Below are 22,677 nucleotides of genomic sequence, written 5' to 3'. Positions count from 1 at the left end.
AAATATTGGCTCATGTGATTTGAAAGTCTTTTAGTTTATTTTATTCAAATTTAAAAAACGTCCCAACATTTCCGGAATTCGGGTTGTATTTTTAATGAAGTTCCAGACCACATCAGTAAGAACTTAGTCCTTTGTTCACTTCATTTTACCATGGATTTGTACACAAACAAGGCACAATTCGACGCTGCATTTTCAGAAAGATTGAAACAGAAAGACGATGTTGTACCGACTATATCGGACCCAACAGTAATGTCGCAACACACAAGTGTGAGTGACTGTTTTTTTTATGTGATCACTATTGCTTTGTCTGGTAAACAAATCAATTGATACGAGTATTTAGCCTATGTGTTTTTAACCTAAAATCACTGCAGCATCCATCTGTGAAGGACTTATGATGTCAACATGCACAACTTTTAGCCAATCTTAGCAGTGGGCATTTACTTCCGAGTCTACAATCCATCACGCCTATTCAAACAGAGCTTTCTGATGAGGGTGATTAAAAACAGGAAGAAATTACGTTTTTTGATCTTGATAACATTATAAGCGGACCTTAGAGAACAGTACAAAATAAAAAAACAAAGGCAGTTCATGACCCCTTTAAATCCATGAACAAATGAGTTGATAATGAGATGATTGATAGTGCACAGCTGAAAGAGTGAGAGAAATGGTGCTGACTGAAAACAAAGGTCCATGAGAAGTGAAAGTGTGAAAGAACATCCCCTCCCGGAAGGCGTGTCCTCGTGTTGTGAAAAAAAGGAGGCAAGGAGGACGAGAGTGGCGCAGGGATGGTGAACAGGAGCAGGCGAATGGTGAAAGGGGCTTGCAAAAGGATTGCACACAAGCAAAGAGGTGCAGGAGGCGGCTCTGGAGGAGGATGGATGACCAGGAGGCAGAACCAAGAAATCCAGGGTGGTGATGATGGAAGTGAACAGCCTTGAATAGAAGATGGTGGCAGCTGATTCAGCCCACAGCCAAGACTGTGCCCCATGGATGACTGGAGGCAACGGCGACGTTGGAGATCGAACCCACCGTGCAGACAAAGAGCCAAAGTAGTGAAGTGACACTGAAGATCCTGGCGGCCACGACCGAGCCGTAGCGATGACCCTGGAGACTGCTGGAGTCGAGGAAGGAAGGAGAACAGGCGTGGAAGCCAAGGGCTCCTCACACCCAGGAGGAGGTGGCTCCCAGCAGTCCAGAGGTGTAGCCACACCACTGAAAAGATGCACTAAGGGTATAATAGGAGGTGATGATGACTGGATGGCAGGAATGGCTGGGGACTGGACAAGAGACTACAGGGACAAACACAGCCATATCACTCTGCAACCCAAGACTGGTTGCCCACTGAAGCTAAGCAGGGTTGAGCCTGGTCAATACCTGGATGGGAGACCTCCTGGGAAAACTAGGCTGCTGTTGGAAGAGGTGTTAGTGAGGCCATCAGGAGGTGCTCACCCTGTGGTCTGTGTGGGTCCTAATGCCCCAGTATATTGACAGGGACACTATGCTGTCAAAAAGCAACGTCTTTCAGACGAGACGTTAAACCAAGGTCCTGACTCTCTGTGGTCATTAAAAATCCCATGGCACTTCTCGTAAAGAGTAGGGGTGAAACCCCAGTGTCCTGGCTGAATTGCTGCCACTGGCTCTTGTCAATCATGGCCTCCTAATAATCCCCATCCACCAAATTGGTTCTATCACTCTCTCCTCTCCACCTGTAGCTGGTATGTGGTGAGCGCATTGGCGCCGTTGTACTGTGGCTACCATTGCATCATCCAGGTGGATGCTGCACACTAGTGGTGGTTGAGGAGAGAACCCCCCACATGATTGTAAAGCGCTTTGGATGTACAGCAATACACAATAAAGCGCTATATAAATGCATCATTCATTCATTCATTCAAACACTCAGGAAACATACAAAGTCATCAGAAGGGGTTTGGAGAGGTGGTGGAAACTCAGAACAAAAGCTGGTGTTGAGGTCAGCATGCAGGAAACTGCAGAGGCAGTCATTCGGGAATTATATTGTTGGCATGAGGCTAAGGAACTCCTCCAAATGTTCCTCGAGGGAGTGGTCCTTCTGCTCAAGGCATAACAATTTAGCTGCTGCTAAGTCTGTAGTGCAGAAACCAACCAAAACACATACTAACGAAAAAAACAAAAACACTACCACAAAAACGCTGTTTATCTATTCTAGGTCGTGTCTTCTGTCATGCTCGGGTGGAATAAACAAACTTGAACAAGAAGAATCAAACTAATAGGCAGTCTTTAATAAATCAAAGAGAGTAAATACAACAGAGAAGTAAGCACTAGGCAAGGGCCGGTATGAGATTCTGACGGTATGATAACCTTAGATACAAATATCACGGTTTCACCGTTAGCTAGTTAATTAGCCATGTTATCTGCCTCGGTAGCAAGCCAAATAGTATTTATTTCAACATTGAAACAACCGGCGAATGGGTCTCTGTCTTGATTGAGGGTGAAAGAGGGAGTAATGAAGATGACACAGATATATCGTTTGTGTACCACCTGGAAGTATTTATTTAGTGATCGGCGCCAAAACGTCATCTGTATGGAACATCGTTGTGTACGGAACATTAGTCTACGTTTCCCGAAAAATTACCATACGGCAGACTTCGTCTTTTTCGACGGGGGAAAAAGTTCCAGGGATTCACCTCCTTCGGCCATCATCCTACACACAGGTTACTCTCACTGACTACTGCTCGCACCAGCCGGAGGAGGAGGGGTCGTGTGGCTCCTTACGCTCTTCACTGCTCACAACTGAGGGAGTCCTGCACTTTCTGTCTTTGACGACACGTAAAAAACTGCGCATACCGCAGGAACGGTATAACGGAACATTTTTCCAAAAATGTTATCAGTATAACGGAACATATTCCAAAACGCGGTATACCTTGAAACCGGTTATCGCCCCATGCCTAGTAAGCACCAGAACACATAGAAGACATGAGACCCAACAAACAAGAACTGAAACTGTGGAACTTAAATATATGAACAAATGAGGTGCTAGTGCACAGCTGAAACTAATGTGCCTATAATAACAAACTAAGGGAAACGGTATTGACTGAAAAGACCATGTGGAGTGAAAGTGTGACAGGCAGCAGGTTCTTACAGTTTTTATAGTAGAAACAGGGTGTAACTGGGTCAGGATTCATACAGCTGAAGTTCCTTCTGTTGAGCCGTATAGCCTCCAGCAGAGTGGTATTGGCATCAAACACCAATCGGTTACCAGGAGGGCAACCAATATAGACAGGCAAATTCTGCAGACCCTAAGAGAGAGCGAACATGACAAAATGAGCCTCAAAGAGTGAGAAAGGGAGAGGAGAACAACTGAGTAAAAGAGTAAAGATGTATGAGCATTACACTGAGAACCATCCCACGGTCAGTCTGCTGAAAACACTGTCTTGGTGAAATGCCAATCTGAAAATTAACAAATAAACAACCCATACAAATACATCTACAATATCAATATCAAATCTGATTGCCAATAATTAATTTTTGCAATGTTTTAATCAGTAAACTTTCTTCAGTGATATTTTAACACTGACTCTAAACAACACGCTGAAAGGCAAAAGTTTCTCTCCTGGAAACCCCTGACCTTCAACCATGCCTTTGTCAGTCACCGTCACCTAGATAACAGAGCAGAAGATTTGAGTAACCAAAGATGAACAAACACTCAGGAAATACATTACAAACTGATGTAGCTAGGTGTTTATGTGGGGTAGGGTAAAGTGCCTTATAAAGGACTCCTCCATAGTTCAATTTCACATATCTCTGGAGAGTCACCCTCAGATATTTAGAATTAGGGACCATCGCAAACATCCTGATGTCATTTACAGCACGCTCTCCTGGAACAAAACACATATTAGCAGGCCAGTCAATACATAAAACTAATAATAATCACCTTTTTTGTACTTAAATAAAATACAGTTTAATGTTAGCAAAAACAAACAGCAAACTCAATCTTACAGTGACTTTGTATAGGTATAATAATGTTATCACCAAAAGCAAAGGTAGCAAAATAGTGTTCCTGCATAAGTTGACAAGCTGATGTTCACAGCATTCTGCGTTTCATATATCAGCACAATTGTGAATGCATAAAATAAGCGCAAGGCAGAAAACAACTCAAACTGACTGTCTAAACAAAAAATTGAAATTTAATTACAAATGTACAAAAAATCATTCAGCATTAGATTAAGTATATATGTGAACTCCTAACCGATGGACTCTAGAGTGAGCTTATGGGCTCTTATGAACAAAGAGAATGAGAATGAGGCTGTTCTGTCCAGGTAAACTCTATCTGGAAGTCTGGCCGTTATGTGTCCATTGCTGTCTGTGGTAACACCTGACACATTATTATATGAGAGGTACAAACATAAGTCCTGAAACACAACAAGAACACATGGTAAAATTACACTTCTATTAGCTTTCCCACCAAAAATACTCAGACAATTGCCTGAAAGATATAACTTGCATCTGAAGTCTTCATACATATATTTTTGTTCTAACTTGCATTTTTGTTTATATTTTTAAACTTTATAATGGCAAACTGTTTATTTGGAATTTAATTAAAAAGTGAAATCTGTCACCTTATAGAGCACACCATTGCACATGCGTGAGATGGGGCTCTCTGTAGGATCTCCAATGACCTAAAAAAGGAAGGAGTAATATAAAACTCCACTACAATGTAACTACATAAGGTCAGCATATGTATATGAAGATTTGTCTTTTAAAATCTTCTCTGCAGCAGAAAGTGATGTCCACAGGAGAATGTTAAAATATAAGTCATTATTTTGAAATGAGCACCAGCCTTGACAGGCAGTACATCTACAATGACAATTTATATAAATACAGTGTATAAATATATGCCTGATTTAAAGTGACTGGACATGGTATAATACCATGAGGTATTGTGCATGCAACTGCAGCAGGTGATAGACGAGGCCCTGGTACAGAGCCAATGAACTTGTGGTGTGTAATTCAGAGGAGGACGTCACTAGTTGGGGGCTGACTGAGTACCGCTGCAATCGGTTAAAGCTCTCTATATGAGGGACACTGTACTCTAGGTCAAAGGGACATGTGGACAGGAATGGCAGATGACTAAATGACCTATGTGGGAAAGAGAGAGAGATGCATCAGATGAACAGGTTAGAAAATAAAAATTAAAAAATTACAATATTATTCAAAACAACAAAAACAAACAAAAAAACAAAAGCACATTCACTCAAACAAAATGAATGTCATACAAAAGCTCGACCACTGGGATTTTCCTCTTCACAACAGAACCTTTCCCACCAAAGTCTACTGTGTACAGCACCTGCACACACACACACACACATACAGACAAACACACGCATATATAAATGTACGCAGTCATAGTGTTATTATTCATGAACTTTTTTCATGTTGTAGCCCAGTTCCAGGGGGTATTTGCTGTTTGTGAGCGTGCTTGCGCACACCTCTTGTAACTCTTTATCTCCATCATAAAACACTGTGAGTGTGCTGTGATCACCGGAAAGAGCTTGCAGATGGGACAACTCATTCCAGCCCTGAGATGGTCGCAAACGAAACACAGAATCTGTTCTTTCTTGACCCCACCACAGCTTCAGGGAGAAACACAAGAAAATAAAATCTGTCATTAAGAACTTTTGTTTCTTGATATGAATAGATAGATCTTGTTTCAAAATCATATAATATACACACCTCCTCCTGTTCAGTAACAAAGACAAATGTTCCATCATAAGAAAGAGTGAAATATTTTATCATCTGGTCACTAGGAAATCCGCTGTCGTGCCAAAAACTCTGTCCATCCTCCCAACTGAACAAACACACACAAAAACATGTTAACATAATTATGTAAATGCATGTTTCAGTGTTAATGCACATGTGTGCACATACGTAAGAATATATGAGAAGATGAGTGAGTTTCCCCAAATGTATAGAATTCCAGTGCTGGGGTTAAGTGTCATTCCATTGAATTTCAGGTTCAAAGAACTTCTCTCTTGGTGCCCTGTCACACACACACATACATAAATACTGTAAACACATTTTATTATTATGATAAAATACCTGCAAAACATACATAGTCTAATTTGAACACACACTCACAAAACAGATTCACATCACTGAATCTACACATGCATGCTAGGTCACAGAAACATAAAAATGTGTATGTGCTTACGTTGCCTCTGACTATAGATGATGAACTCAGGTAAAATCTCACCCATCTGGAAATCACCATCTGTGAGGAAACAAAACAAATCAAATCAATTCCTGATTGTGACAGATTTGTGAACAGAGTTCTCAATGATAGGGTAAGATGGAGAAGATGCCTTCCTTAAAAATAACGTGCATTTACTTTTAAATTGTAACATATTTAAATATATTCAGGGCCCTATGATTTCCATGATGTGGAAAATTCAGGCAAAATCATAGAATCCATTAATAAAAATGGAGTTTACTGTATAATGTGGAATGCCACAGATGAGCAATGTCACAATGAGCAGTATGTAAGAATGCTCTCAATCTTGATGGGAAAGCAGTTCTACTAGTATGATGTCAGTTACATTTGTCAAATTGTGGATCAATAAATCTAAAGTAGGTCAGCACAGTTAAATAAAGTCCCAATATGGACTAGTGTCATTAACAAATCCCTCATTAACAAATAGACACAAAAAAACCTTTGAAATTCAACATGTTACACTGTCATCATAATTTTACAGAGACAAAAATCAGATCAATTAACTTCAAAACTGTTTCAACTGACTAAATCTTACAAATGTTGATGTTCAGAAGAAACGACTAAATTACACAGTGCGAAGCCATTCATCAAATGTGTTGAGATGAGATTTTGTGCCATTTAAGATTGAAAGAAAAAAACTGAAGTGAAGGCAGTCATCTTGCCCCAGGGGCCATCTTTCACTGCTACCATACTGTGCTTAAGTAATGCCATTTTGGGATGAATATCTATACAAGGAAGGAGCATTCTGCAAATGAGCAGAAATTGAGCAAAATTATCTGTGAGCCTTCCAAAAAATTAATTATTAATTATATCCCTTCCCTGAGCTGAGCATGGATAAACATGATTTCCAGTAGCTAAAACATGGCCACATCAGACAAGCAGCCTCTGCTCGTTCAAAATCATTAGGCTACCAATTTGTTTGTATGTAATGTACAGCAGTGTGTTACCGAAAGTGAGCAGTATGTAAGAACGCTCTTGATCTTCATGGAAAAGCAGCTCTACTAGTATGATGTCAGTTATATCGGTCTGGGTATTCTGGGCCGCTGAGCGCACCTGGCAACTGGAGACTGGAGAAGAAGGCCACATCAGTATAATTACATCCTTATAATTAAATAGTTAACACATCAGGAATTGGCCTGATGTGTTAACTATTTAATCTATTAACTATTTTATCTTATCTATATTATAATCAATCAACCAGAAAAGAAAAAGTAATGTACGTAGAGATTTAGGTTAGTGCATTTCATAACAATCCACTCACTGTTCACAGTGCTTCTTTTAAGGTTTTCGTCAAATGTCACAAACTCGCATGCGGTAAAGCCAAAAGAATCCACCAACTCTGTAAATGCGACATCACCATCTAGTGGAGAAAATTAGATAGCCTATGAATGTAGACAGGATGAGGGATATCATTTGATATCGAATCAAAATTATATTGGAGGGAAAGAGTTGTATCAGAATGAATGGAGTAGTTCAGTATCTGACCGTAAACCTCTGCACGGTACAGGGTTCCACTCTGCAAGCCTCCCCCCAGAACATAGAAGTACTCTCTACCATGATGAGGAATACTCACCGGTACCAAACCAGACACACAGACTGCACTTAATACCTTTTCCCATGCATCTATGAAAGAGAGATGTTTTAGAGTCATTTTAGACATGAAAACAAAATTAACCTTTTAATAAATATCCATTACGTTATTGTGCATCACCTCCATTATTCTAAAAGAGTAAATATATTTTCATACTATTTCATTAAATATGTAATAATCAAATTATTCTCACTATACAATAATCAACAAAATCAATCAACAAAAATCACAAAGAAAACAAGAGCCTACTCTTCACAATATACAAAATCCCACTCTACATTATTTGCAACTGAATACTCATATTTTTGCTCTGAAACGCATCATGTTACAGAACATAAATGCTATTATTGAATGCCACAATTAGCAATGTGGTTCTCTTTTTTTCTCTATTGTGACATATCTACAAGTGAAACAGCTTCTTGAAGAAGAAAAAATGTTGGACAGGACTTGATTTTGTCTAACTGGAATTGAATAGATTGTTATTGTTTGCAATTAGAAAAATTGGGCTGTGCACGTTCAGTGACACGTGTGCTGTCCTGATGATGAAATTTGTGTAACACACACTGTACACATACCCCAGCATATGCGCAAAAACCGAAGTATCTTTTGGGCATAATTGCTGAGATCTCATGTGAGTGACAGGTTGCTGGAGGGGAGTGATAATTGCCCAGCCCAGAGGTTTATGTTTTTGATTAAAGCTAAATTATAACTAATTTATAATAAACACAGCAAAAAAAAAAAAAAAAAAAAAGTCATTTAAGATTTCGTTGTAACTTTTAAGTTTTGCATTCACATAGAATAAAATACTATATGAAATGAAGGTCTTTACGGAATTCTCATTAGAGTATATACAGATTTATACATACAAATATATTACCAGTGCTCTAAAATGATTAAAAAGATGTAGAACACCCACATAAATTCTGTTGTACCTGATGGCGGCACTCTGAGGGGAAGAGAATAGTTTCCTAGGAAACGGTACAGCTCTTGATTGTGTATGACAAATAGTGAGCTCTCTGTAGATAAAGTTTCTTGAATCATAGAAGACTCCACCTGTAGACACTCTGAAGAGACTGATGAGCTCTTTATACTCACCTATACATGCACATTTAAATTAATTCAAAGAATGGCACTGGCTTTATATGCAAATGTCATGGATGCAGTTTATGGACAACCTCTATGAGGGATGTATGCTGGAACTCAGTAGCAGTCATGAGCACAGCTTTCAAGCCTGATATTCCTGGTAACAAGAGAACAGGAGCATGGTCCACTACAGCCCACAATGGACGGGATGGACTACCAACTCTCAGCACGTCTTCTATAGCCCGTATCTATTCACAAATAAACACCACATGCAAGTAAATGAGGGCAATTTTTTTTAAACTCTTCAAATCGTATTTTCTATTATATCACTTGCTCTTGATATTGTAAATGACATCCACTTAAACAGGTCATAGTGAATGTAAAGTATCTGGCACTGTACATCTGCTCTTTGACCTCACCTCAGTGCCAAAGGATGCTTCAGTCTCTCCCTTCTCTGTAGTGTCCATGTAGCCGTTCACATTTAGGGCAAAACTGCCCGCAGGTTTCACCATCACAGAATAAGACTTAGGTTATTATACGTAGACAATAATGTATGAAAACAAACAGATATAAATATATAAATATATATATATATATATATATATATACCCACCTTATCTCAGACAGATGCTGAGAACCCATTTCAATGGATTTTACCTTCACCCGTTGCACCACTGACCCATTGATGATGGGCATTGGGGCGTACCAGCTAAACTCACACATCTCACTTCCACAGGTAGCTTAAAAAAACACACACCAGCAAAACCACCAACACAAATAAATGTCTTTATATTCACAACCATTACTAAGCGCTGAAATGTCACACACACACACACACACACACACACACACACACCACTGTCCAATAGTGAAGCAACTGACAGCTCCACCTCAAGTCTCTGCGGTTTGAAATGAGTGGGGTGTGTGGGCTCTTGGAACGTAACAACTGCTTTTGGAGTCAACCCGGTCATTGAGTCCTCCAGCACGACTCTGCCTGAAGACTCCTAGAGACACCCAGTAAATGTAACAGTAGTAATATACACTGCTGCACATCAGGTTTGGATAATTGAAAAAAAGAAAAAGAAAAAAAAAAACAGTCTTGAAAAACAGTCCTATCCATCTAATTTTTGTATTTTCCACATTTTAACTTATTTTTCTTGCTTGATGTGTGCTTCTAACTTATGCCTTTCATTCCTACAGATACCTAACAGTTCCAAAAAGATCTACAAATGCTATCTATTTCAAAAAGTCGATATATCAGGCTTCTAAATAGGAGTGGATTTTACTACCTTAAAGCCACACAGCAGGTCTAGCTTCAGGTAATATGGAAATTCCATCTGTGAGACACAACAGAATATTATGAAACCTAATGCACACAACATTCACTAAACAACGAATACATGTTAAATTTAAGATTTCTTGTATGTTAATGGACATACAGGTGCATCTCAATAAATTAGAATGTCGTGGAAAAGTTCATTTATTTCAGTAATTCAACTCAAATTGTGAAACTCGTGTATTGAATAAATTCAGTTCACACAGACTGAAGTAGTTTAAGTCTTTGGTTCTTTTAATTGTGATGATTTTGGCTCATATTTAACAAAAACACTATCTCAACAAATTAGACTATGGTGACATGCCAATCAGCTAATCAACTTAAAACACATGCAAAGGTTTCCTGAGCCTTCAAAATGGTCTCTCAGTTTGGTTCACTAGGCTACACAATCATGGGGAAGACTGCTGATCTGACAGTTGTCCAGAAGACAATCATTGACACCCTTCACAAGGAGGGTAAGCCACAAACATTCATTGCCAAAGAAGCTGGCTGTTCACAGAGTGCTGTATCCAAGCATGTTAACAGAAAGTTGAGTGGAAGGACAAATGTGGAAGAAAAAGATGCACAACCAACCGAGAGAACCGCAGCCTTATGAGGATTGTCAAGCAAAATGGATTCAAGAATTTGGGTGAACTTCACAAGGAATGGACTGAGGCTGGGGTCAAGGCATCCAGAGCCACCACACAAAGACGTGTCAAGGAATTTGGCTACAACATCAGAGGCGTCTTACCTGGGCTAAGGAGAGGAAGAACTCAGGGTTTATACAGAGATTCTTAAATTGAATTTACTACCTTTTTACCACCTATTTTACTATCATCACAATATTTTTACTACCAACACGGCTTCAAACTTCAACTGTAGCAGTGTTAAGTGTTAAGTAAAGTGACAAGTAAAGACATGAAATATCTTTCCAAAATGAATTAATAACATATTTAATCACAATTTAATGAGGCAATTATAACTTAATTTCAACACTGGGAGGGAGAGATAGAGAACCAGAGAGAGCGAGAAAGAGAGAGAAAAGAGAGAAAGAGATTGAGAGAGAGCATAAACAATTAATTGAATTAACAACAAACATAAAAGTTGCTAAGGCAGGATCACAAGTGCCTCAGCTGTGCGGCCTTTTCTTCGATCAATTTTTCCACTTGGAGAAGTTCTGCTTTTTTGTCCTTGTGCCTTCTTCGAAGAGAGTTGGACTATCTAGTGATCAATAAAACTGTAAGACAAACTAATAGGCAAAAATGTCAAGATAGCTTATTAAACTGTTCTCAATGCTTTAACTGCTACAAAACCATGGCAACACAAACCAACAAAAACATCCTCACATAGCCAATTACAAAAACGGGAAGAGTGTATTGTAGAAGAGCCACACTGTTTGGATGTATACTTCATTTAGGGCACATTGGGAGGACACTTTGTATAAGATCACTAACGTTAACGTGGTTCAACCCACAGGAGCAAAATTAAGACCTGCTCCAAACAGTAGCAGCCTGGCAAAAAAAAGGACAAATGACGTTGAAGGTGAATTTAAGGAAAGAGTTTTCCTAAAGACTGATAAGATTCACTATGAACTCGCACTTCTCTCCCCCTGCTTTCTCACCGCTGTCTCCTGTGCACGCTCCCCAGCTACCCCGCAGCAGCGTCTGTCACCATGGTAACGGCTTCAGCCTAGACCACAGCAGAAACTTCGCTGGGAAATGTAGCTTCTGTGAATCTTTAAACCGAGCGTCCTCCAGCCAGAGGTCCGAAAACTTGCACTTGCCCATATTTACTTGGTAAACTCGCGCGGAGCAGAGGTTTACCGCCAAGCTTGAACCGCCTAACGTACACATCGCGTGACGTCATTCCGTTCACTCACGTCCGACTTTTCTTTTCTCTGTCTTTGGGTCCGACTCAAAATAAAAATAAATTCATGGAAGTTTAGTAAGGAAATAGGCCTGCACACGTAAGTTACCCTAATTGAAAACCATATAGACCCAGTTAGATGGGGCTTCGAAAATTTACTACCTCGTCAGATGACGTTTACTACTTTTTACTGGCCTTAATTTGGCATAATTTAATTTACTACCTTTTACTACTTTTTACAACCCCGCGGAAACCCTGGAACTGGACTGTTGCCCAGTGGTCCAAAGTCCTCTTTTCAGATGAGAGCAAGTTTTGTATTTATTTTTTGGAAACCAGGGTCCTAAAGTCTGGAGGAAGGGTGGAGAAGCTCATAGCCCAAGTTGCTTGAAGTCCAGTGTTAAGTTTCCACAGTCTGTGATGATTTAGGGTGCAGTCATCTGCTGGTGTTGGTCCACTGTGTTTTTTGAAAACCAAAGTCACTGCACCCGTTTACCAAGAAATTTTGGAGCACTTCATGCTTCCTTCTGCTGGCCAGCTTTTTGAAGATGCTGATTTCATTTTCCAGCAGGATTTGGCACCTACCCACACTGCCAAAAGCACCAAAAGTTGGTTAAATGACCATGGTGTCGGTGTGCTTGACTGGCCAGCAAACTCACCAGACCTGAACCCCATAGAGAATCTATGGGGTATTGTCAAAAGGAAAATGAGAAACAAGAGACCAAAAAATGCAGATGAGCTGAAGGCCACTGTCAAAGAAACCTGGGCTTCCATACCACCTCAGCAGTGCCACAAACTGATCACCTCCATGCCACGCCGAATTGAGGCAGTAATTAAAGCAAAAGGAGCCCCTACCAAGTATTGAGTACATATACAGTAAATGAACATACTTTCCAGAAGGTCAACAATTCACTAAAAATGTTTTTTTTATTGGTCTTATGAAGTATTCTAATTTGTTGAGATCGTGAATTGGTGGGTTTTTGTTAAATGTGTGCCAAAATCATCACAATTAAAAGAACCAAAGACTTAAACTACTTCAGACTGTGTGCATTGAATTTATTTAATACACGAGTTTCACAATTTGAGTTGAATTACTGAAATAAATGAACTTTTCCACGACATTCTAATTTATTGAGATGCACCTGTACTGTATGTTTTGGATAATATCAAGAGTGTGAGCTTACATTTTTCTGCATTTCCATAGGTTCCAGATCTTGCACCTCCATGCCACCAATCCTGAGACTGCACATCCCGGTGGAAACAGGTTCGGTTTTACACAGCCTCACATCCCACTCACACTCTCCAGCGCAACATGGTGGAAAACCAAGCACTGATAGTGCAAGCAGCACAATCACAATCAAAGCCATTTCTGAAACAGATTGGAATTGATTTAAGAGTGAACTGAGTCGTGAAATCTAGATCAATACCAGTCTTACAACTGACTGATCATTTTAGAAGAACTATATTAAGACATCGCTGCTAATCTTGCTTCATGACAGCTTAAAATGCTGTGAATGTGTCTGACAGTCAAAAAACGTATTTACACAGCTAAAAACGTAGTGATCTAGTGCAGTTGACACAAGGAAAAGGGATGAAAAAGAAGACAAATCACTGATCACTGTTGACTGTTTTCGGCAGATCAGGTCACAGTAAATGCAACATAGTAAGTTTTCGATGGCTAATCAACGTAAATAATTATTTGATATTTATTTCAGGCATAATTCATAACTGCCAATTTTACAGAGAAAGCGTTTAAAGATGAATGAAAAGGTCGATGCTTCTCACCGAGGGTCGCGCGCTGGCAGCCAAGCCTGTGACAACACGCTACTTTTCATACTAATTAAAGATACTTGTTTTTTAAAATAACGTTTTTCTTATAGAAAACTGTACTCAGCGAGTGTAAATGTAAATCAAACGACCGTCATATGAATCATCTGCAATGAGATTTGGTATGAATATGTAGCTAAGCTATTTAAACTACATAAATCTTTGTTTACGTTACTATTTAAGACTTAAAGCCTTTGAAACAAAGACATTTACTGTTTACAACGGTATTTTTACAACGTTATTCATAGTATGGTTTGAAGTGACTAGTCGGCCGTTAAAACCGTTTATCATTTGTACAGGGTATCGACTGCAACACGGATGATGAAATTAACAACAATTTATTAACAATTAGCTAATTCACCAAAGTTTTGAAGAATTTCACTAATTTTAAGAATTACCTCTGAAATTTCAAACGCTGACCAGACTGAATGAATCCTGAAGGAGTCTGACTACATCACACGCGCACGCGGGCTTGAAGCATGATGGGCGTTACCAAACTTTTAAAAAAAAATTCGATAAGATACCGATACTTTTTGTTAAATTTGATCTATACCGATACTGATTATTTCTTAAATAGATATGTGATTTTTCTAAATACTGTTCATGTTTAGAAAAAAAAAAAAACACTTTAAGAGAAATCACATCAATATGGCCAATAACAACTAATTTATAACAAAAGCAAATATGAGCAAAATTAAATGAAAATGTGTGTACCAATAGGTGTAAAAACATAATTTTGTATTTTACAGAAATGTTATGATTTAATAGTATTTAATAGATTTAATAGTAATATAAATATAAATAAAATAGCCTTCACTGAAATACAGTATGTATCATATATCATGGCATCTTGCTGTATATTTTTCTGCAGGTGAAAAGCACTGCATGAATGCAACACATTAAATATTTCCTTTCTGCCATAGACCCCTTGCACAGAGTCATCAGCATCGTAAGTCCTGGAAAGTTATTTTTTTATAATAAAGTATAAAAAATAAAAATTACATAGAAAAAAATATAAAGTTTTTTATTATAAAGTAATTTTTATATAGCTTACATGTATTTCCACACACACACACACACACACACACACACACACACACACACATATATAGGCTATATATATATATATATATATATATATAATAGTGCTGTCAAGCGATTAATCGCATCCAAAATAAAAGTTTTTGTTTTCATAATATATGTGTTCTGTGTATATTTATTATGTATATATAAATACACACACCTACAGTATGTATTTTGACAACATTTACATGTATTTACATGTCTATTTTTATATTCATATCATTTATATTATAAATAAATATATTTAAAATATAAACAAAACATCTTTTTTTTCTGAAATATATACATGCATGTGTGTGTGTTTATATATACATAATAAATATTCACAGTACGCACACACATACAGTGAGGAAAATAAGTATTTGAACACCCTGCTATTTTGCAAGTTCTCCCACTTAGAAATCATGGAGGGGTCTGAAATTGTCATCGTAGGTTCATGTCCACTGTGAGAGACATAATCTAAAAGAAAAAATTCAGAAACCACAATGTATGATTTTTTAACTATTTATTTGTATGATACAGCTGCAAATAAGTATTTGAACACCTGAGAAAATCAATGTTAATATTTGGTACAGTAGCCTTTGTTTGCAATTACAGAGGTCAAACGTTTCCTGTAGTTTTTCACCAGGTTTGCACACACTGCAGGAGGGATTTTGGCCCACTCCTCCACACAGATCTTCTCTAGATCAGTCAGGTTTCTGGCCTGTCGCTGAGAAACACGGAGTTTGAGTTCCCTCCAAAGATTCTCTATTGGGTTTAGGTCTGGAGACTGGCTAGGCCACGCCAGAACCTTGATATGCGTCTTACAGAGCCACTCCTTGGTTATCCTGGCTGTGTGCTTCGGGTCATTGTCATGTTGGAAGACCCAGCCTCGACCCATCTTCAATGCTCTAACTGAGGGAAGGAGGTTGTTCCCCAAAATCTCGCAATACATGACCGGGGGGTCATCCTCTCCTTAATACAGTGCAGTCGCCCTGTCCCATGTGCAGAAAAACACCCCCAAAGCATGATGCTACCACCCCCATGCTTCACAGTAGGGATGGTGTTCTTGGGATGGTACTCATCGTTCTTCTTCCTCCAAACACGTTTAGTGGAATTATGACCAAAAAGTTCTATTTTGGTCTCATCTGACCACATGACTTTCTCCCATGACTCCTCTGGATCATCCAAATGGTCATTGGCAAACTTAAGTCGGGCCTGGACATGTGCTGGTTTAAGCAGGGGAACCTTCCGTGCCATGCATGATTTCAAACCATGACGTCTTAGTGTATTACCAACAGTAACCTTGGAAACGGTGGTCCCAGCTCTTTTCAGGTCATTGACCAGCTCCTCCCGTGTAGTTCTGGGCTGATTTCTCACCTTTCTTAGGATCATTGAGACCCCACGAGGTGAGATCTTGCATGGAGCCCCAGTCCGAGGGAGATTGACAGTCATGTTTAGCTTCTTCCATTTTCTAATGATTGCTCCAACAGTGGACCTTTTTCACCAAGCTGCTTGGCAATTTCCCGTAGCCCTTTCCAGCCTTGTGGAGGTGTACAATTTTGTCTCTAGTGTCTTTGGACAGCTCTTTGGTCTTGGCCATGTTAGTAGTTGGATTCTTACTGATTGTATGGGGTGGACAGGTGTCTTTATGCAGCTAACGACCTCAAACAGGTGCATCTAATTTAGGATAATAAATGGAGTGGAGGTGGACATTTTAAAGGCAGACTAACAGGTCTTTGAGGGTCAGAATTCTAGCTGATAGACAGGTGTTCAAATACTTATTTGCAGCTGTATCATACAAATAAATAGTTAAAAAATCATACATTGTGATTTCTGGATTTTTTTTTAGATTATGTCTCTCACAGTGGACATGCACCTACGATGACAATTTCAGACCCCTCCATGATTTCTAAGTGGGAGAACTTGCAAAATAGCAGGGTGTTCAAATACTTATTTTCCTCACTGTATATTATGTACACAAAAACTTTTATTTTGGATGCAATTAATCGCGATTAATCGTTGTATCATATCACAAAATGTTTCACATGGTCTATAATGGCAGATCACTCTAGATGAGTCCCTTCATGAAATACCATTTCAACATTTTGACATAATAGACCCAGCACTGTTCTGCTTGCTACATAACGTCATTTTCAGCTGTTTCCCCCTGTATTAAATACCTGTCAGCTCTGAGCACTTGCCTCACCTCATCCTAAACTCTACAGTCCTCACTATTAGATTTCAGACAGTATTTTTATTTATTTTTTATTTTTTTAGTATTGTTTTTATTTGTAAAGATTCTAAGTCCCGGCTCCACATAATTTGATGTTGTTTCCTGAAGTTGCCAGTCCAGTACTGATACTTTTAGAACAGAAAATGGACCAGAACAGAATCTTCACAAACTTAAATCTTGCCTTCAAACACTTGAATCTGTAAAGGCTGACCACCCCATAATTATAAGTGTCTTGGCTAAAGTAGATCTTTTAAGCAAGTAGGCCTTTTTGAGTTCCAGGTCATTTTGGTTTATTCATAACAAGAAAGCAGACAAAGGCAATAACTCTCACAACAAGCATACAAATTAGGTCATACAAATTTTACACTGGTTATTTATTGAAAGGTGAAGAACCACCATCATGCCAAACATATGCTGGATGTTAATAGACAACATTTTTATTCAGAGATGTAAAAAAAAAAAAATGAAACACCTTTATGTATTTTAGAATTTTGGCTTGTATTAATATTAAATGTCTTACAGCTTTTTGTTAATTGTATGCCTTCTGTTATTCACTTTGAAGAAAAGACGTCGTGCTGTTAAAATAACATCACTTTCAGTCTGTGGAGAAATGGAACTGAATAGCAACAACCTAACCTTCTGAACTGATGTCATCTGACTCCAAACAGGCCTAAGACGCTGATTAAATACTTAAATAAGACTGGTCTCATTTTATTAAATAAACCAGGAACTGCTCTGAAACTAGGAGACTGTAGAATGCATTTTGGCTTTGAAACTTACAGTGCTCATATTTAATTGGACAAAATTCCTTAATTATGAAAAAAAAGGCATTTCACTATATCACATGTTTGTAATGCACATGACAAACCCTGAAATGCAGCTATATATGATAATACATTAAAGGAAATGTATTTATTATTAATTTATTAGTTATTACAAAGGACATTATCTATAGTTAAAGTATTTAAGTAATTTATATATATTTTTTCGCTTTTAAAATTGTGAAAAATAATACATTTTGTTGTATGGACAAGAAAATAAATAAATGAATGAATGAATAAATTCAATTAGCAGAACTAAAACTCCGAAAAGCGCGCTCTCTGAATGTGCGTTAAGCTCATGTAGCCACTAGATGTCAGTAAAAACACATTAAAGCAACTAGAAGTGGCAGATATATGTGTGCCTATCTTCAGCTTTGGGGACTTTTGGCGCTGTGGGCTTAGAAAGCAACACTTTTCCATTTCTGCATGTTTACATTTTTAAATAAATCAATAATTATTAACAAATGATTGCTTGATGAATTGTATTTAACAGCATTCTGTGATGGAGAAGTCATTTTAGAATGAAATGCAAACTGCTTTAACTCACATTACATCTCTTAGATAGCACCTTGTTAAGTGGCCTTCTTAAAGATAAAATCAGATGTAGCCGGAGGCATCTGCTAAGTAAAAATATTTGTATGTCAATCCTTAATTTGTTGAGAAACATTTTACAACTCCTCGGAATAATTCCCTAAAGATTCCTCTCTGAACGCACCCCATAGTGCTGGAGAAATGTGGCCCCCGCTAGGTGTCTTGCCTGTGGCACATTTTACCCTTTTGCGTTTGAATGTCAAGACTCTCCATGCAGAAAATTGATTCCCAATGATGCTATTGAGCAGGCAGGTCACTCAAGAGAGAAGAAAATAATCTCATGCCCCCAAAACAATGAGATGAAACCAAAATGCTGGAGATAAAGGATTGTCATGAAATTACGAAAATTGAGGAAATCGATCACGGAGCATGAAGCAGATATATGGACACTCAATAGGTTTAAACCTAAATAATGGCATGTTTGAGACCTCAGGTTCTCGTGTCTCTGCTAAGAGAAAATATCATAGGTCATTCACACATTTTGATGTCATTTGTGTGTCCTCACATAAATTAACAGGATATCCACCTTGTTCTTCAACGCGGAAGTAAGCCTACGGGTGCTGTTATAGATAAATAACGAGAAGAATGAGAACGTGCAGTAAACGCTAAAACTAATATCGTAAGACACACACATTTTCAATATCAGGGTCATTCTTCATTTGCGGTGGCAAGTGGTGTCCCTCTACTTTACAACAGTTTAAATAAAATTTAAATACCAATAAATCATAAAATGTTTGCATGTTTGTATTCTGTAGGGTAAACACAATTTGTGCACTGTTAATAGTTACATTTTTGTTTTAAAATACATATTTAATTGAGTTTGAGAGATTGCATTTGTAACAAAATATGGATGTTCCCGCCATACCTCAGAGAGGTATTATGGAATGTAATTGCAACAATATAACATTTTTAACACAAACAAAGTGGTTATATTGTGAATATAGATTTTATTTAACAAGTACAACTTTATTAAATTGTTTTTTTGTTTGTTTTTGTTATATTTAAGAAAAAAAGTTGTGTCCCCCAAATTCATGTCTGTGGTGTTACAACAATGGATGTCGCCCCTTTAAGAAAAGGAGGAATTCTATTTGGACTACTTCCTGTGTGTAAAGGTCACTGCAGGTGCTGGTTGAATCATGGGGAGTACATTCTTTCTTATTAAGTTTCTTAAAATTAGCTAAATTTCTGACAATTTCATGTGTCGCACTTTATTAGTGTCTGTGGTGTTATGTGGATAACTTGCAGATCTGACATATTTTAATCTAAATTTTAATATATACATACTTTCATTTCAAAATGTCCCCTGATCTTGAAATCATCATGATGGCAGCCTCCATTTGAGAAAAGTCTGGATTTAGGCTGATTTGTCTATAGTAACTTGCAATATAAAGTCTGTGGTGTTACTTCAAAATGTATCTGAAATTTCTTTCTTTCAGAGCCATTTAATCTTATAATTTAATGTTTTTAGATGTAAAGTGGTTTTAATCTTTTAGAAAAAAGACTATAAAGGTACAACAGACCTTTTGTCCTGTCTTTTTTTATGTATATCCAAATTTAAAAAAAAAGAAATATTCTCCTTTGGCAGAAATAGGGGCCAAGATGAACAATTAAACATATTTTAAAAACTGAAATTTACATGATCAATGAAACTGAATCCTTAAAGTAATTTATTTATTTATTAATTATTACCTAAAGTTGCATATCCCTGCTCATTTTAGAACAAACCAAAATTTTACTTAAAATATTGGTAACATCATAGACATAAGTGGTTGTGTCACCAGTGTTTGATTAAAATGATTTAAAAATCAAAATGTTCTTAAGCTTAATTAAGCTCAATTTTAAATGCATAGCAATACATTTTATTAGAAAAAAAACAAACAAATTCTGCCTGTCATTTGCCACCCCAATTGAAGAATGACCCATCAAGAAGCAAAACTAACTATTTTGTACAGCTAAAAATAGCTGGGCGCGGATGAGACCGGAAGCTAGACCCATAGAATTTACAAATGGCCACGCTCATTTTTACAGCAAGAAAAAGGTGAATAGTGAACTTACATTAGCCCATCTGAGAGATTTAATTGGAGCAAAGGCAAATAATAAAATTATGTTTTCAAATGTTTTTGTGGGAAGGCATTTCCTTTATTGTAAATAGATTTAACTTTTATTGACATTTAAAAATGTCATGCTTTCATGATCTATGACTTTTTTTTTTTTTGTAAAAAAATGGGAGAAAATGTAGAATTCATCTGGTCCTGCATGCTCTGTTCATAATGGTTTGAAATGGAAAAAAAAACACCTTAATAATTGCCCCTAAGCTTAATAATTCAATTCCGTTATCGCATAAACACCATTTTTTAGCTTAATAATTCAACTCCGTTATCGCATAAACACCATTTTTTTAATCACCAGAAAATGGCCAGTGAATAATATGGCATGGTGTAATGATATTTGTTAACTGAGGCTATTGTGAGACATTTTTACACTGACATCTTTAACCCTGAAACATGTATATGTAACAGGGTTGACACAAACACGTCTTTAAAATGAGATGGCATGAGTTATTACTATACTTAAATTGTAATGTGAGCTTTTTACCAAAGCACAATAAACTCAGTTACCCATTTAAGTTTGTATATGAATTCCAAACTTAAAGTAACAGGGTTGAAATAAAGTGGTGCTATAGGATCAAGTTTAGCGTTACTAATGACAAGTCAGTCAAATAAATCAAGCTTGATAGTTCAACTTATGGGATAAATATTATTTTAATCAGCATAACACAACCTGTTAATAATACAGTGTGGCGTAATGATGCTTGCTAGCTGAAGCCACTATTTGACAGTTTTGCACTGATCTTCAGCTCAAGAGCATTTCGGATATAACAGGGCTGACAAAACAAAGAAAAATGGCACAAGTTAGTAAAATTTAAATAAATCATAATGTGCGATTTATGAAAAACCACAATAAATGTACCTACTCAAATCTCTGTATGAATTCCAAACTTGCAGTAACAGGGTTGAAATAAAGGTGTGCTTTAAGGTCAGGCTTTGGGTTATTAATGACAAATAACTTCATCAAACTAGAATAATATGGCATAGTGCAATGATACTTGCTTGTTAAGGCCATTAATAGATCTTTTTGCACTGACATTCCACCCCAAAGCAAAGCAAACCTGACACAAAGCACATTGCCATAGAGAAATTACATGAGTTATTATAATATTAATTCAATTATATATGCAATTCATTACTAGGCACAATAAAATCAGTTATTCAAATTTACATGTAGAAAACATACAGTAACAGGGTTGAAATAATGTGTTCCTTTAGGGTCAGGCTTCCTAATAACAAACAACTATCAGTACTTTGAAGGGGTATTTTAGAATACTAGAATTAGTCATTTAATAATCTTATTTCTTGACCACTAATCTGAATATAGGAGGCACGCAGTCCCCTGTGGTGGTCCCGCAGTGTCTATAGAGGTTACAGCCCTGGTTCATTTTCGAATAAAATAATCCCGAAAGTTTTGGGAGAAATTTTCTTAGAAAATCCCCATCATCACTTCAAAACCAGTCACAATCTGCATTCTAAGCCTACACAACATGCAAAACCACGCATCCTACAAAATGAGTGAATAAAACCGAAGACTGGGCTATGTGTGACACACATCACTCTTGACTTGACTCTAAACACTCGTCAGTGCTGTCAGGGGTGTGCTTACTCCCAGCCGTCGGAAAGAATCGGCACACTTCCTCTGGTCTGGGACTAACCTGGGCCATGTGTTCAGCAGTAATTCTTCCCCTCCAGAACGGGTAAATACCCTCGGCAGAGCCCATATCAAATTCCAGGGAAACAAAGACAGCAAGCGCTGTGAGGGACGACTGCACACTCGCAGCCATAATGAGCCATCTGTTCAGCCATGGCGGTGCAAACCAAATGTCATCAAACTGTGCTCCTTCCCTCGCGCTTCCTCACCTCGCCTTCATGGCAGGTAAACCGCACTCGTAGAGCATTACTAATGCTCGGCGTCACAGTTTACATCTGA

At 37.8% G+C, this 22,677-nt stretch overlaps 1 protein-coding gene across 12 annotated transcripts in view; it reads right to left on the bottom strand.

Annotated features, from left to right (window-relative positions):
* Positions 1–14,414, bottom strand: part of LOC131529120 (cation channel sperm-associated auxiliary subunit gamma-like) — a 36,490-nt gene extending 22,076 nt beyond the window's left edge. For 8 of the 12 annotated variants that reach the window (XM_058758659.1, XM_058758658.1, XM_058758655.1 and 5 more), the window contains exons 1-23: positions 14,325–14,414; positions 13,284–13,468; positions 10,211–10,258; positions 9,778–9,925; positions 9,535–9,661; positions 9,341–9,413; positions 9,014–9,169; positions 8,771–8,933; positions 7,733–7,870; positions 7,509–7,607; positions 7,195–7,314; positions 6,188–6,247; positions 5,905–6,016; positions 5,710–5,824; positions 5,466–5,609; positions 5,253–5,323; positions 4,908–5,115; positions 4,596–4,655; positions 4,226–4,388; positions 3,742–3,854; positions 3,555–3,635; positions 3,370–3,426; positions 3,119–3,275 (exon numbers count right to left, since the gene is read on the bottom strand). In XM_058758659.1, the coding sequence (XP_058614642.1) occupies positions 3,119–3,275; positions 3,370–3,426; positions 3,555–3,635; positions 3,742–3,854; positions 4,226–4,388; positions 4,596–4,655; positions 4,908–5,115; positions 5,253–5,323; positions 5,466–5,609; positions 5,710–5,824; positions 5,905–6,016; positions 6,188–6,247; positions 7,195–7,314; positions 7,509–7,607; positions 7,733–7,870; positions 8,771–8,933; positions 9,014–9,169; positions 9,341–9,413; positions 9,535–9,661; positions 9,778–9,925; positions 10,211–10,258; positions 13,284–13,466 (2,596 nt within the window). In that variant the 5' untranslated portion in view covers positions 13,467–13,468; positions 14,325–14,414. Of the gene's footprint in view, positions 1–3,118; positions 3,276–3,369; positions 3,427–3,554; positions 3,636–3,741; positions 3,855–4,225; positions 4,389–4,595; positions 4,656–4,907; positions 5,116–5,252; positions 5,324–5,465; positions 5,610–5,709; positions 5,825–5,904; positions 6,017–6,187; positions 6,248–7,194; positions 7,315–7,508; positions 7,608–7,732; positions 7,871–8,754; positions 8,934–9,013; positions 9,170–9,340; positions 9,414–9,534; positions 9,662–9,777; positions 9,967–10,210; positions 10,259–13,283; positions 13,469–14,324 lie in introns of those variants that run through there. The other 4 variants (XM_058758663.1, XM_058758664.1, XM_058758666.1 and 1 more) reach the window with 4 other exon arrangements.
* Positions 14,415–22,677: the final 8,263 nt, after the last annotated feature.

The sequence above is a fragment of the Onychostoma macrolepis genome, chromosome 21 (genome assembly GCF_012432095.1).
Source record: "Onychostoma macrolepis isolate SWU-2019 chromosome 21, ASM1243209v1, whole genome shotgun sequence".
Lineage (NCBI taxonomy): Eukaryota > Metazoa > Chordata > Actinopteri > Cypriniformes > Cyprinidae > Onychostoma > Onychostoma macrolepis.
The sequence above is the reverse complement of the archived record's forward strand: the minus strand, read 5'-3'. Positions and strand labels throughout refer to the sequence as shown.